Source organism: Perna viridis, chromosome 8 (genome assembly GCF_037379345.1).
Source record: "Perna viridis isolate PV_CMFRI_1.1 ecotype Kerala chromosome 8, ASM3737934v1, whole genome shotgun sequence".
Taxonomy (NCBI): Eukaryota; Metazoa; Mollusca; class Bivalvia; order Mytilida; family Mytilidae; genus Perna; species Perna viridis.
The window spans coordinates 2,622,107-2,639,616 of record NC_142452.1 but is presented as its reverse complement, the minus strand read 5'-3'; the positions used below and the strand labels follow the sequence as shown (position 1 = coordinate 2,639,616).

General features: G+C 31.1%; 1 protein-coding gene across 1 annotated transcript; it reads left to right on the top strand.

Moving 5' to 3' along the window:
• Positions 1 to 431: 431 nt before the first annotated feature.
• On the top strand, positions 432 to 15,084 carry LOC148608934 (thymocyte nuclear protein 1-like). Its single transcript, XM_088540773.1, has 7 exons — positions 432 to 535; positions 6,428 to 6,567; positions 7,470 to 7,538; positions 7,807 to 7,902; positions 9,043 to 9,104; positions 9,490 to 9,674; positions 10,783 to 15,084. The coding sequence occupies exons 1-7, from the start codon at positions 508 to 510 to the stop codon at positions 10,824 to 10,826; spliced, it is 624 nt and encodes a 207-aa protein (XP_088396899.1). The 5' UTR covers positions 432 to 507; the 3' UTR covers positions 10,827 to 15,084.
• The last annotated feature ends 2,426 nt before the right edge of the window (positions 15,085 to 17,510 follow it).

Sequence of the window (17,510 nt, the reverse complement as noted above, 5' to 3'; positions counted from 1 at the left end):
AAATCGTATCCATTCTTTGCTGGTACGGGTATCGACGCTAGGTACGGATTTAAAACTCAATCACTTCTTTCTTAAAACAATATCAAATCTTTCAAAACTTTATTCAAAGTCTTAGATGGATTTTTGACCTCTTAATGATTAAAAAACCCGTAAAATTCGGGCAGGAAAGTGAGAAATAGTCAATAAATAGTTGTACGGTAACTTCCGGTTATTCATTTTAGAACTCAAGAATTCAGAAAACCGATCAAACAAGAAAAAAATAGAAAAATTGAAACTGATAATTGAAACGGAATTATCATATCTCATGAAAATTTCAGTTCTTACCACACCGTACTAATGAATATTTTAACAAAACATTATTTGGGTACGTTGAAAAGTTGGCATAAGTACAGGTATTGGTTACACATTTTAGACCACAACAAGTCGAGTTCCTTTCCGGAAATGAGTTTCTAAAACCGCGGGAAAAAATCTGACGTTTGTAAACAAACTCATGTGTTACAGAACAAAATGCCTCCCAAGCGCAAACAAAGACCAGGTATATTAATATTTTGAAATGATCAAGTTTACATAAATGATAATCCTATTCTTTGTTTAATGTATGCAGATGACCCTAATTCTTCATCTATATCGTGCCTTCATCTGTTCTTGATAACTTTCATGTAACGAGTTCTCGATAGCGATGCGCATAACCATAGGCAATTTGACATCAAAATGCAAAATCGCACGTGTCGTCTTTTCACAAGGAATTTTCCTACTGAACACTACCTCGCTCCTTTCGAGCATTTTGCGTATGAAGCCATTAAAGTTGTGAATAATACTATGATGAAGGTGAAACTTGTCCGAAGAAGTATTAATTAAAAACTACTTTGATATTTTTTGTCAGCTCTGATTTGATACATTATACGTTTAACCTTCAAATAAGGTAAATTTTCTAATAATATACATGTATGTCCTAAAGCTTTATACTAATTGTCTTGGTCTGATGTGTCAATTGGCCGAAATGTGTGGCATTCATAAGGAGTAATTTGTTGTCATGGTCCGAAATGTCTTGGGGTCGAATTGTCTGGCACTGATTTACATTATGGTTCTTATAATTTGTTAAAGATCTTTAAAGATTTCTTTTATTCAATTTAATTTCGCTTCATTCTGTTTTGATTAATATCGTTTAATTATGTTTTTATTATGATTTGATTCATTTTATCCAATTGTTCCGTTTCGATTTTTTCTTTTATCGATTATCTTCGTTTTGTTATGTTTCATTTCTGTTTCGCAATTTTTATGACCCAAGAATTATGGGTAATATTGAAAATGCAGGTACAAATTTGATATGCTTTTTCTTGCCATAAGTATACAGAACCAAGTTGATAATCAATAAAATTAAGTACCTATTTCTTTTACCTTTCTCTTGAACCTCCAAAAAGTTCACTTGAAGTGCCAACCTCTCCCAATATCCATTTTGAATGTAAAAAAAGTTTTACTGAAAGGTGTAGGTCATATATTCAGCGGTCATGTGCAGTCAGGTATGGGCATGGCTATGTCAATAAAAGAAATGTATGGTGCCCGGTTGAAGTCGAGTCTTATTATTTCTTTCCCAAAAATGGGTTGGTTTTTTAACAGGATGAGAATAAACAGAACAGGTGTTTTCCAATACATTTTTGGCTATAAATTTAGTTTTACTGAATGGAATTAAAAAAAAATTAATATGATTTCTGAAGAAGACTGAAAGTGGTTGTAATTGATAAATGGTTTTTTTTGGAAAATGTCAAAAAATTAAGCAAAAATCTTGACAGGACAAACTTTTTCTGACAAGAAATTGGCGATTAAAAGGTTAAAAGGGGGACATGTTGATGAATAAAGTTCATTATTGATAAAATGTGTCACGTCTATCAAATGCACTTATTAAAGCTTATACTATAGGCACATTTTTATCTAAAAATTATATCATTTTGAGTCAGTTAAATGGAAAAATCTTGACAAGACAGACTTGTTATGTTATGTGATTTATGTTGTTTTTTATGTGGGTAACGTAACAAAATACCAAATACTTGAAAATTACTTCATGTCTGTATAAAATCCTAAACATATTCTGAAAGCTTAAACTTTTTGCTATATTTGATATGTACATGTATACAAAACATGCATGTTTTTGAAATATGTCCAGAAATAAATTCAAAATCTTGAAAGGACCGACTCTTTCTGTTACATGATTTGTGCAGTTTTTTATGGGGGTATGGTAACAAAACATAAAACATCTGAAAGTTTTATTAATGTCTTAAAAATATTTATCATATTTGTTAAGGTTATATTTTTTGCTACACTTTGGTGTATAGATATTTTGAAATTAACTTCGAGGTAAATCCAAAATTTTGACAGGATTAACTTTTTTTCAGGTGAAAAATCTTCAGTTTTGTATACACCAAAACAATGAATTTCTAGATTTTTCTCTGGAGTCATAATTTTCAGAAATCAGAATCAAAGTCGTCAACAGAAGACAACATTGAACCATTTTGTATTTTTGAGAACAGTTTTATGTGAAATAAATGAATAAAGTTTTACTGCTATTTAATAGTTGTTTTATCCATTAAAGACTTTATCTTTCATTTCATAGTTTGTAGGAAAAACCGTGACTGCATGCAGCTTCTTATTTTTCCTTCGAAACATGCCATCCTAATTATAACTTCTTCACCTGTGTACGGGTGAAGCGTTGAATGCACAGTAACTGGAGTGCCATCTTGCCCTTGGGGCCCATTGTCATTTAATTATCAAGTAACAGAAGATCAATTTAAAAGGTGAAAACAATTGTCACTAATCCTTTAAATATCATGTAATACTGACCCATTTGATCACTTGCATATCAAATTTATTAAAGAAATTTTAGGGATACGTAGTAAAGCAACAAATGTTGCATGCTTAACTGAGCTTAATAGATACCCTTTACAAGACAAAGTAAAAATACTAGCAATAAAATTTTGGGAACATATCTCCAATTCAGCGAATACACTGGCAAACAAAATAGATACAAATATCCCGGATTCAAATAAATGGATAAAAACAATTACATCATGGATAAAGAAACTGGGTTTTGGCTGCTTAATTGATAATAATAGCAATATCAAAAATGTCTTGTCTAATATCAAACAAAGACTCCATGATCAAACCTTACAAAACCAAAATAGTAGTATAGGCAAAAGCAATAAATTATCTTTCTATTAAACTATCTATAGACCAAACAAAAGGCCTTCCTATGTTGATGTCTATAGATGCAAGTCTGATAGGTCAACGATTTGTAAATATAGAACAAGTGCCCACTCTCTAGCAATAGAGAAAGGTCGCTATAAAAGTATCCTTCAAAATAACAGAATTTGTACAAAATGTACCACTGGGCAAATAGAAGATGAATTGCACTTCTTTATTCATTGCCCAGCCTACAATTCATATAGAAAAGAACTAATTACTAAGCTTAAAAGTAATAATGAAAACTTTAACTCATTAACAAGAAAAAATACAATTTGTTTTGAATAGCAGCTCAATAATAGTCCTCAAGGCTTTCATTGAATAGTAGCTCAATAATAGTCCTCAAGGCTTTCATTGAATACATCAGTAAATATCAAGACCACTAATGTTAAATTGTAGAGATAATGAGATGTTAAGACACTCAGTTTTCAAAATAATTGATATTCCCAAATTATACTGTAATTATTTACAACCGCTCTTTCTATGATGTCTATTTGCACTTTATTTTTTCATCTCTTGCATATTCTTATTACGCTTTTTTTTCTTCTTTTCTTTTTGCACAGTTGAGTCACCACCGCGCAAGTTCCTACATTAATCAAACTTTATATCTCTCTTTTTTCTTTGTTGTTGTCAGAAATTACATACTTTGTTTCTATTATTTGTGTTATGAGCATTTACTGTAGATGTGTTAGAACAAATAAAAATATTGAAAATATTGAATGTTGTAATAATGAAAAAAAATGGCAATATGTATGTCATTTTGTACAAGTGTACAACATTTCAGCTACAAAATATGCAATGATGAAGAAATTGGCAAAATAATATTTACACAATAGGAATGATCTGAAGATGTAGATTTAAGTTCCATTTCCAGAAGCACATGACTATGCAGTCCTTCAGCCTGGAGCAACAATACACTTACTTGTACATACTGTATATATATATATTTTTTTTCAGATTTTTAGGTTTTGATCTTTCAGGATCAAAATATTTTATGTCACCAGTCACATATCAGGAACTTCCCTTCTATTTCTGAACACTTTACAAAATATAGTCCAAATGTCATTCCTTTTATACATGTAAAATTCAATACCTTTTTTTATAATGACAGATTCTTTTTTCTCTATCCACATTTTGTCAAGTGTCCAGTTTTGTTTAGATACAAAATATACCAGTTTCATATATTGTAAATTTCGAACTATGCTGTACACGTGTTCCAAGGAGTAACCTCTCATCGGCAGCATTAAAATCAAATATGTAGGAAGATGATAATCAAAATATTAGTTGTATACAAGAAGTACTCATAACCAAAACTGTTGAAAGAGGAAGCCAAATCCATCACCGAGAGGTTCTACCATATGTAATACAAGGAATGAAGCCTCAATGTTTTACTTATTTTCAAATTTGGAATACTGCAAAATATCTTGAATAGGATAGATAAAATATGATATCATCGGGGTCAGACAAGTCTGCCTACTGGGTTGGTGAATACCCTCGGGGACCACAGGTCTACCAGCAGCGGTATCCACCCAGTAGAAAATACATGTAACGATATGTTGTTCTAAATTAACAGACTTGGAGTTTAAATTTAGCATAGAATTGTCACTGCTTATTGTATTGGCATTCATTTTGTATATCAGCATATGATTGTTTAGTACTCAATCCATTGATATTCAAAGAAAACGTTTGATGAAAGTATGTGCCTTTATATACTGTAGTTATCATGAAAATTATTGAAATGGTCCATTCAGGTTTTGTCATTCATGAAATATCATAAAACAGCTGTGTATAGTGTAATAACAAATGAAAGTAGCCGTTTGCATAATATTCTAAAAATCAGTATTTTCAAGAAGTTTTTTGTTTTGCCTGGGATAACATCAGTTTAATATGAACTACTTGTGCTAGATCAATAATATTTGGTAAACAGTTGCATTATAATCACTTCATCACCATTCTATTTCATGCATGCTATCGACTCTGAAACTTCTTGTTTATATTTCATTGTTCAGTTTTCCAATTTGATCACAAATGTAGATTAACATGCTCAACTATTTCTACAAAGTACATGTACATGTAGGTCAGTCAAATTTAGTATCCCTTTTCATTAGCACCACTTCATCAGTTTCTTATCTGTTTAATGTACATGTACATGTATATGCCCAACAGCCTCAATCTATTATCACTGACATTTTTTTAAATTTTTTTCTGATTTGGTCAACTTATGTTTAGTCAATGATTTTAGTGGTATATATAATAAATTGGTTGCTTTAGCATTACTACATTACATTTCTATGTTTCTTGTACTTTACTTATGCTCCTACAGTCACTCTCATATTTTGAATAACAGAGACCATGTGAAACTATCTTTGTGATTACAGACTATTGATTTAATCTGATTGAATCTGTTTTTAACAACTTCTCCCCCAGTTCCATTTGAAATCAAAACTAAATGTATATGTAAAAATAAAATTATGAACAAATATTATATGTGCTTTTTTGCTACATTTTCATGACATAGATTGTACATGTACAATTTTGTAGCTGTATGATTGCAGAGTTTACAATGTACATGTAACAATAAAACTTAACAACTATATTTATTTGAAAAAGTTTTCTTTCTGTTAAGGCTAAACAAAATTATTTTTGTGGTCACCTTGCCGACCTTCCTGCAGAACCCCACCTCCCATCCAAAAAGTTTTTATGTTGGATTTAAAAAAAAATTAAAAAGCCTGCCGACAGTCTTAAAGAAAAGAAGATGAAAACAAAGCTACATATAATGTTTTTGTATCCTAGATGGGAATACAAAGAGTTTGAAATGTTGGTTTTTTATATAAGAATCAATTGTAAACTCACATATGAGTTTGCTCTTGGCCATGGACTAAGTCTGTTACATGTTCAATCTTTGCAGATTTGGTTTTTATTGTATTCTGAGTTTGGTGTTGCACTTACATAAGTATTTCATTTCAAAATTTTAAAAAAAGTAAAATAAAAGTAAACCCCTACCTACTGACCCTACCAATTTTTTTAGGGGTGATCGGAAACACATTATTTTTGTTTGGCCTAAGAAAAATAAACGTTGTGTCCATTACATGTTAAGTCCTTCAAAAGTGTACATATGTTGTACATGTAGTATACCCTGATAAATTGAATAGGATTACATTGAAATGCTTTTACATTTTTTTGGTACATGTAGATTTTAAAGTGACCTCAGGGCAGAAGAGGAAAAGAGAAGATTTCAGTGATGATACAGATAAGGAAGGAATTGTCTCTTACTGTCACTGGTTAATGAAGTCAGAACCTGAGAGTAGATTTGAAAATGGTGTTGATGTTAAGGTACACGGCCAAATGTGCCACATATGATAATCATATGGTGCTCGATTCATATGATAATCATATGACAATCATATGATATTGAACATATGGTAATTTTGGCTTAAAAACATGATAATCATATGTGTGTGAAAACATATGATTATCATATGACAACCATGCGATAATCATATGTATACTGAAACATATGATAATCATATAGTAACCATATGAAAATCATATGATATTTAACATATGATAGTTATATGATTATCATACCACAAATTTTTAAACACCCATCTTTATAGACAGCACATGGTATACTGCTGTCTGTCTGTGGTTCACATTTAACTTAACACAACTCCTCGAATATGATTTGGCAATTTTTATTAAACTTTGGTAATTTTTTTTTGTTGATATAAACTCTGGTGAACTTGTTAACAAATTTGAAAAATCATTTTATGCACATTTACATGATAATTTTCAAATAATTATGTACTGATAATGATAGTGCCATTTACATTTAAATCACAATAGACAGTCTGTTCCTTTAGCTACTAACCTTGTTTCTAAATCTTGTAAAATACCTGAGGACTGGTAGAAATCCAGTGGAAATTTACTTACACTCAAAATAATTTTGTTGAAAGTTATAATTTGGTCTAGTAGCTAAAAATGATTTTGCCATTGACTGCAATTATGTAATTGAGAAAGGCTTAAATTATTCTAAGAAATTATGTTTTATGGAAGAAGGTAAATTTCTAGATACATGTAGTTCTACATGTACTGTTATATTTCACAAAATACAAGTATTATATAATAAAAAAAACAACTAAGACCAAAATCTACATGTATATGATGTGCCTACATACATGTATATGTATCATACAGACCTAGTAACTTTAACATGCTGTTTGTATTTTGTTCAGTTTGGTATTGAAGACCTGAAAGAATGTGAGAATCAGACAGCTTGCTGGGATGGTGTCAGGAATTATCAGGTTCGTACCGCATACATCTCCATCATCTCTATGACATTTACTTTGTAGATTTTAGCACGAAATCAACCAATTGGACTTTATATTTGTTTTACTATTTATTTGTATTGACTGGTAAATGATGTAGTAATAGATGGATACATTGTACGTTCTCCTGATATAGTTTATCATATCATTCTTTTATTTTTTTTGTCATTTGTATTGTTCCAACTTACAGTGTTAAAAAATGAAATCGTTACAGTGAATATTGATCAGTATTTTTTATTGTCAGGCAAGAAACTTTATGAGAGACCAGATGAAAGTTGACCATGAAATGTTTTTCTACCACAGCAACTGTAAAGAACCAGGAATTGCTGGTATCTGTAAGGTATGGACAAATTTGATGAAATTACACTTTTTTACTGAGGAAATTTCTTGAAATAAACATTTGTTCATATTATCTTATAGTTTTTATTATTTGTTCTGCACTTCATATCAAAACACTTAATGTCATGATTTTCATATTATTTCTATGGGTAAGTCATTTTTTGAAGGATAAGATTTTTTATGACCATTCTTAAAACTTGCATCAGACTTCATAATCTACGAGTTTTTTTGCCTAAAATACATTTTAAAGACCAAAATTTGTAACTTGATAACAGGGCAGAAAATTTGTAAAAGTGAAAATAGCCTGTTAACCCTTCAGAATATATCACTAGAAGCACTGAAAGACTGATTACAGGAAGTTACATTCAGCAGAACTTTTGGGATTTTATGGATTTAGTGCAGGCAATCTGACTGAATAGATTTAGTGCAGGCAAAGTGACTGAATAGATTTAGTGCAGGCAAACTGAATAGATTTAGTGCAGGCAAACTGACTGAATAGATTTAGTGCAGGCAAAGTGACTGAATAGATTTATTGCAAGCAAACTGACTGAATAGATTTAGTGCAGGCAATCTGACTGAATAGATTTAGTGCAGGCAAACTGAATAGATTTAGTGCAGGCAAACTGACTGAATAGATTTAGTGCAGGCAAAGTGACTGAATAGATTTATTGCAGGCAAACTGACTGAATAGATTTAGTGCAGGCAATCTGACTAAATAGTTCCAAAGGAGTAAAACAAACGGAATGTAGAGTAAGCTAGCTTCATATCTGAATAATGGAACAACTCTCAGAGTACTCATCTAAAGTCATCTAGAACTTGGGTCGTCATTTATAAGGCTCCTCTTGCTTAAAATTGTCCTCTAAAAGGTTAAACCTGCTTCATATTATGAGAGATCTGTCAAGGAAAAAAATTCAATCCATAGCTGCTCCTTCTGTTTCTTGTGGTTTCTACAATCAATCTACCTTTCTGAAGTTTCTAATTGGCATTTGTTCCTCAAGTTAAATTATAATGTTCTTCAAAGGTAAATATTCTAGACAGTTCAGTTTTTGTTATACCAGTCTTACCACTAAAAAATCACACTTTACAGTAATAATAATAAAAAGAATAATAGAAGCTTTATTATTGTACTGTTTGCTTTTAGATAGTGAAGGAGAGTTACCCAGACCACACCCAGTTTGACCGTAAAGATCCACATTATGATGCGTAGGTAGATTAAGTAATCAGCTTAACCAGACATGATATTTTTTCCACTTTTTAGCAGAATTCCACTATTTCAAATCTGCATTTTACCGTTATGATTCTTTTTTTACTGTATATTTACTTCCAATTTTGCCAATTTCTGCTTTGTAGACCTTGTGAAATCATGTCTGCTTAGCACTTAAGTTGTCAACTCATGTGATGTTCTAGTAAAATGCACATTTAATTTTTAACTGTTAATATTTGAAAAATGATAACCATGTATTATTAATTTTACCAGAAACAACCTTTTTCAGAATAAGTTTCTGGGTATTAAAACTCTGTGTTTAATGTTAATACTGATCTATACCAATTTAGATCTTGTACAGTGTCCTATTTTGTTAATGTATAGAAGTGCCAAAAAAGAGAGTCCAAAATGGTTTATGGTAGATGTCAAATTTATTAGGATGCTGAAGAGATTCATTCCATTATCTGAACTCAAGTCGTTACATCTAAAACACAAAGCAAATGGTGGTCCTCTGAAAAATATGGCTCTGTTCACCCGAGCGAGGCTCTCTGTACAACCAGTTGCAACAGGTACTTGTTATTTCAATAATCAATTATCATCATGAAAACTGATTTGTTCATCGTGTCATCATTTTCCTTTCCTCTTTCGCCTACCCTGGACTTGACTTTTTATGACTCAGTGGGTGTTTCTAGGAAAGCAGAGGACGCTTACCCTACTGGTGCACCTGGTCCATGCTCCCAGTTTTTAGTGGAGTCCAAGTTGCTCATTTGCTTTTGTGCTTTGTATGTATTATTTTACTTAATGTTCTTTGTCGTGTATGTCTGTTTTCCATGTTTTGTCTTTGTCCCTGGATTGCATTCTCTTGATTTCCGCTAGAACCTTGGTTCCCTTGATTACTCTTTCAGTCTGTCCATCCATCTGAATCACAAAATATTAAGGTTGTAACTTTTTTGTCTTTTAGTGCAAGTATAGGCTTTTGATATTTGACAGGAGGGTAGATCAGCTTAAGATGATGTGTCGCATACCATGGCTGGAGACCTCAAGATTTAATTAAGGATTTTTGCGTACAAATTATGTCTGGGCTGTAACTTTGTTTGTCTTTAATGTAGGCTTTTGATATTTTGCATGAGATTAAGACAATGTGTCAAATTACTAATTTTTGCATAAGTGTATTATGTCTTGGCTTTAATGAGTTTTACTTGATTAATGTGCATAGCAGATGTACATAATTTTTTTCCATTGGCCCACAGAGATGGATTCAATATCTAGTTATAGATTTTAGAGCCAATATTTATATAAGATTTATTTATGAATGTTTGTAAACATTTACATTTTAATGAAAATACAGAAGAATTTTCCTAATTGTATTCAAAACTTGCATCATCATAACATATAAGGATAATTATTGTAAATGCTTTCATAATAATATTATAATATTTATTATACGAGAAACACAAGAATTGCAAAAAAAGTTATAACACTTTTATTTAATACTAAACAGAGAAAATTTAAAAAATTAATAGAGCTACAACTAACAGCTGTTCAGTCAATAAACATAAAAAAAGTCACATGACAATTAATACAAATCAAGTATGACACATTCAGCTGGTTGTGTCTTCTTCAGCTTATTGTTGTAAGGACAGTTTAACCTATTCAATGGTAATTTTTGTTTTACAGAAGAGTGGGACTTCATTTTGAGTTTGGAGACTGAAAAGACCTGAGATAACTAGAGAAGGAGAAGACCATTATGATATATATACTGTGTCAGATGAAGAGATGGTGTCAGTATGGTGAACTGAACATTGATTACAATTGTTTCTCACTATATCATTGATAAGTGTCTTGTTGAATATTACAGACGAATAATTTAAAAGTAAAAATGAAGTCTCCTGGAACTTGCAGCAGTCCTGTTCAGCATACATTGTAAATTGGTTAGGTGCATCTGAAAATTATGTACAGATCAATTACATTTGTGTTATTATGTAAATTGCATAAAGTGAGGACATGAAGGAGTTTTGGATATATTTTTGTCATTATTTTTGAGGGGTTTATTCTTGAATTGAAATACCTTATGTCACCAATTAATATCAGGAACTTCCAAATTGTTTATGAACAATACACAGAAATATAGTCTATATATAATTCCTTTTACATCAAATAAAATTATTTTCAAAATCAGTAAATATGTTTCAGGCAATTATTCAGCTTGATAATATTCTATCATTGCTAAAAATATAATATGAAGGTATAGACTTTTAATCAAAGGAAGATTTAAGGGTCATTAATAAATTTGCTGTGAGGAAATTTAATTTTTGCATACTGTGTAAAGAAGCATTAAATGTGATCAGCATGTTCATTTTAACACATTTACATGTATCAGTCAAAATCTTCATTTTTTCATTTATATTTTATAATTGATAAACAGGAAGTGAAGAGCTTTAATTTTGACTGAGTAAAATTGGCAGGAAAATTCTAATTGATAGAAAAAACATCTTACGTACATCTAGGCATTATAAGCTCACCTGCCCGTAGGCCATGTGAGCTTTTTTGCCTTCACTTGGTGTCCGTCATCCTCGTTAACAATTTCTTAAAACATTTTCTCCTCTGAAACTAATGAATGGATTTGGATTAAACTTAAGATGATTGTTCCTTAGAGTATCCTGCACAGAATGACTGTCTGGATTTTTGATCGGTAAAAACATGGCAGTCATTACCAAAATAGAACATAAAGGTCTGACAGCAGATTTTTGCAAATAACTCAAAAACTGTTAGATTTAACCGAATTCTGATGTGTTTAAAAGTATTCAGCATTATAAGACCTATCTATGGTCAAATTTTGGTGAAAATCTGTTGACCGATGTTGGAGTTGTTGCCCTTCTTGGACGGTTTTTGATGTACAGTGTAATTACTTTCAAAAATCTTCTCCTCAGATATTACCGTACAGAATTCAATGAAAGTTGGTATAATTGTTTTTTAGGGTATCCTGCACAATACGACATTTTGGATTTTCAATTGGTTATAAAACATGGACGCCATTACTAAAAAGAGAACATGGGGGCAGACAGCAGATTTTTGCATATATCTCCAAAACTGTTAGGTTTAACCAAGTTCTGACATTGATAAAAGTATTCAGCATGATGAGATTTATCTGTGGCCAAAATTTGGTGAAAATCTGTTAATCCATGTTGGAGTTATTGCCTTTTTTGGATGTTTTTTTTTTGCTGTTTTTGATGTTATTACTTTCAAAAATTTTCTCCTCAGAAACCACTTCACAGAATTCAATGGAAGTTGGTATTTTTGTTTTTTAGAGTATCCTTCATAAAATGACCATTTGGATTTATGATTGGTTTAAAAAACATGGCCGCCGTTACTAAAAATAGAATGTATGGGTCAGACAGTAGTTTTTTGCATATACATGTATCTCCAAAACATGTTAGGTTTAACCAATATCTTTCAATTGCGGAAATGATCCTCAAGGCCTGCAAAAGTCTCCATGTTAGAGTTATTGCCCTTGAAAGGCAAAAAAATACGTTTTTAGCAGTTTTCAGTCAATACCTTGAAAACTAAAAATAGATAGAATGAAATTTTCAATTGATGAAATGATCCTTATAACAGTCCTACCAAAGTTTTCCTGAAGTCAAAATTGTTTGAGCCACTTGTTTTCTTTGCAGAATTTTTCATGTAATTGCGAATAAACTTTTGGACAGGTTTAAAAGAGTAATCAAGGGAACCATGGTTCTAGCAGTAATCAAAAGAATGTAATCCAGGGACAAAGACCAGACATGGAAAACAGACATACACGACAAAGAATATAAAGTAACTAAAATCATACATACAAAGTAACAAAAGCAAATGAGCAACTCGGACTCCACTAAAAACTGGGAGCATGGACCAGATGCACCGGTAGGATAATAGTGCTGTGCTTTTCTAGAAACACCCATTGAGTTGCTCATAAAAAGTCAAGTCCGGGTTAGTTGAAATAGGAAAGGAAAACTAGGACATGTTGAACAAATCAGTTTTCATGGCACAGATGGATACACCATAACAATCCACGAGTTCATGATGACGACCATAAAACTTCTGTAGTGATGACTTCAATCTTGTAGCAACAGAAGCCTAATTATTAGCGTGATACAAAAAATTGTGCAAAAGGTGAAATTGAAACAAAATTTGTAAATGTATACTGTTAAACTATTAATCTACAGATCATACCCATAACTGCCAATCCTTCTATATTAGGGGGAAACTCCCATCAAAATTAAGATTTGTGTCCTACAGGACAAAATAAGTTGTGTGAACTCTTAAATTTAGAAGATAGTTCATGGGATAATGTCTATAGGCTACCCTTTGTAGTTACTAGAAATACTAAGTTGCAATGGTTACAATATAGAATAAACCATCATATTTTAGCAACAAACATATTTTTATATAAAACCAAGATTGTTGATAGCTGTTTGTGTGTTATTGTATAAAGAAGAAAAAGATGAAACAATAGAACATACACTATATTATGAAGTTGTGTACATACTCAAAACTTGTTACAAGAGAGTGGCAACTGGATTTTGCCTGGTGTTTAAGTTTGCCTTTAAGTAAATGTACTTTAATTTTTAGAGATGTCTCTAAACTTCAAAAGAGAGATCTAGTTAATTTGATTTTTCTTCATATAAAACAATATATTTACAACAGCAGATGTTTTTCTGAAGACCGCTATAGATTTTATTGAGAAATTGTGGTATGACCTTGAAAGGGTCACTGTTGTTAGATAAAAACAACAATAAATATTTGATATGGAATCCATATAAAACATTACTGACGTGATCATAGTTTATATAAATACAATAAGGAATTGTGTATACAGCTGAATTGTTATTCACTTGAATATATAATTATTTATTTTAGCAGGATTTAAAAGTGTAAATAATAAAACCATGATTTGATATTTTTTTATTTCTTTTCAATTTTTTCAATTTTTTATTCACCTTATTTTCCTCTCTTTCTGCAAATTTATTCTATATAATTGTATTAAAAACCCAACTGCAATGTATTTACAATTATGCGATAGTGATTTATATGTACCATTTGTATATTGATTGTAATTGTAATATGTCTGTTAGACATTTGAAAAAAAAAAAATTAAAAGAAAAAAAGATTTACGGTTGGTTTTTACTATATTTTCTGTAATAAATATGAGATTATTAAATTTTACATAAACGTAAAAATTTCCCACATGAACTGTTCGAAAGGTTTACAGGTTTGCATACATCTGAAATAAGTTTTAAAGATTAACATTCAGTTTAAGCATTAAAAAAGGGGTGTGTTCTCATTTCGCCTTAGCTGTGAATTACAGGTAAAAATAGGTAAAAAAGTACTAAGGCGAAATGGGATTTTTTTTTTATGTTTTAAAAACAAAACACTAAACTAACGTGGTGTTGTTACAATGATTAAAGCAAAATAATTATGAAATCAATTTTTATAGGATTTTTTCTTTTTAAGCCACTAATTCAAAGTATCTGAATACTTTTTCAAATGGATTGTCATGATTGGTCTTGATAAAAATTCATTTAAAAAAGATACCAATGAAATATATGTAATTTGTTTCGTATTTTAGTACACATACAATTCAGGGACTATTAAAAAAAAATTAAGTTCGAAAATGAGATATGATTTTATATATAAATGTGTTTATTAGGTTTCAATGCTATAAAAACAAAACTTGCACTTAAAATTACATGTTTACACAGGTTCCATTTCCATTTTACTAAGGCGAAATGGGAATAATTTTATGTACCGAATTTGACAGCTAAGGCGAAATGGGAGCAAACCAAAAAAGGTAGTAAATAATATGGAAAATGCAAACTTATGATTATTTTTTTTTACATCATATTATCTTTGAGATCGATTGTGTTGTACTATTTTCACTAGAATAAAAAAATCTCAAGTGCTAACAGCACTTTGATTGAATAAACTTTATTAAAACAGCATTTGTTTCTGTTTCATAATCAAAATGACTATATTTGTTACCATGTTGTTTAGTAGATAGTCAAGCATGACTGTAATTATCAATACCTGGTATTGTGTTCACTGTGTGTGGTATGTTTGGATCGTGTGTGTGTGTGCATCAGGAAATCATGTGGTATTGCATGGTATTTCTATAGATGTAACCCAAGTCTAGGGAGACAAGCTTCTAATTGTTGGAGTTACTGTATTAATCAGTATTTTCTTAACTTTAAATCATCTTTAAATATGTAGCTGAAATGATATCATTACATTAAATATTATATTAAGGGTGCTGGGTTTTAACAATTTAGTTTTAATTTGATCGTGATGATACCAGCAAAATTAAGAATTATTCAGTACATTTATTTTGCCCTGAGTGATTGAAATGATCAGTTTTCTGCACAAGGCTTTCTGAATGAAAATAATAATAATAAGAGAAATACAGACTTCATTCGGAAATACCTCCAATACTTAGCGTTTTCTAGTGTTTGTCTGTTTTCCATGTCTGGTCTTTGTCCCTTGATTACATTCTTTTGATTTCCGCTAGAATTTTGGTCCTCTTGATTACTCTTCCTAACCAACTATGTATCAATCTCAAATTCTTTTTAGAAAGTGGAATATAATTATTCAAATTTAATCTGAGCGTATTTTATACTTAACATATACATATTCATGTCTTCTGTTTTTGAAAAAATTATAAAGATGTGTCACAGTTTTTGTAGGACTTATTTTGGCTTTTCATGTAAGAAAATATTTCAACAAACTGATACACAAACGAACGAAAAAACAGTAGATATTTCCTTTTTATTCTAATATTTGAGGTTTTCAAATAACAAGTAATGCATCACACTAGAAAGTAGTACAAAAAAATGCATTTAATCTAGAGCATTTCATCCGATTTTGAGGGTTTCACAGTTCTCCCAGTAAGAATTGCAAAGTTCAATATCAGAGGTTGACTTAGAAAATAATAGTAGTAATGAAACATATACTACTACCACACTCTCCAAAGAAGAGATAATTTAAACCATAAATCTGTGCTATCCTCTTTTGCCAAAGACTATGATTGTGATTTACTGTTCCTAAAGTCCCCAAGAATCCATACAAGCAACGCTATATAGCTAGATCTGCAAAATGTACAACCAAACCTCTTTCAAAACTTTAAACTTGTACAATAACAGCTGTCAAAGAGTGGGTCTCCAGTCCTAGCACGACCGTAGTGGTATTAATTCAATGTGGATCCTGAGAAATTCGAAAGATCTGGAAACTCTCAATTCAAGATTATTATCAGAATACAACATCATTAAAACCTGTGATTTTTAACTTTTTATACTTCTGTTCCCCATACTCAGTTAAAATCCAGACTCCAAAACATTATCGTTGTTAATCCAAAAGTAACAGTACACCTAGATGCAAATACGTAGTTCTTGGTAGATATTCCTCTTTCTAAAATATAATTCCAAATCATCTTCCAAATATACCGAAGTAGATGTGTCAAAATGCTGGAATTTTTTTTCGGCAAAATATTTGTGGGGTAGAAGCGGTTTTTTTCAACAAATGGTCGGCATTCCAATGGGAACAAATTGTGCTCCTCAACTTGCTGACCTATTTATTAACTCGTATGGACTGGCTTTATAGCTGATCTGATCCAAAATTTGTATCTCGACGTAAACAAATATTGATGGTAAAAGAAAACTGTTGACCAAACTATACGACAAACGCGATGACTTTTCATTCCGTATTTTCAATTTTCCTTTCACCTGTGGCAGCATCCCTCCAGCACCTGCGTATGAAGTTTTCAAATCACAACTCATGCGTTATGCCAGAGCTTGCCATATCTACACAGACTTGTATCGCGTTTGACTTCTTACAATTAGGCTTTAGGAAAAGGGTTATGTTGCTACAAGATTGATGTCATCACTACAAAAGTTTCATGGTTGTCATCATGAACTTGTGGATCGTTACGGTGTATGCATTTGCAAAATATAAGAACTGATTTGTTCAACGTATCATAATTTTCGTTTCTTCTTTTTTCTACCCTGGACTTGACTTTTTATGAGCAACTCGGTGAGTGTTTCTAGAAAAGCAGAGGACGCTTATCCTACCGGTGCGCCTGGTCCATGCTTCTAGTTTCAACAGTCCGAGTTACTCATTTGGTTTTGTTACTTTGTATGTATTATAATTTGTTTATTTTATGTTCTTTGTTGTGAGTATCTTCTTTTCCATGTCTGGTCTTTGTCCCTGAAATACTTTATTTCGATTTCCGCTGGAATCTTGGTTTCCTTTATTACTCTTTCTCTGTATCTGATAGTTTTTGAACATTTTATGGGTTATTTTAAAAATTTAAATCTAACAAGATATTTCAAGATCTTGCAGTTTCCAGCACTTAATATTCCTTTATATGTTAAAAG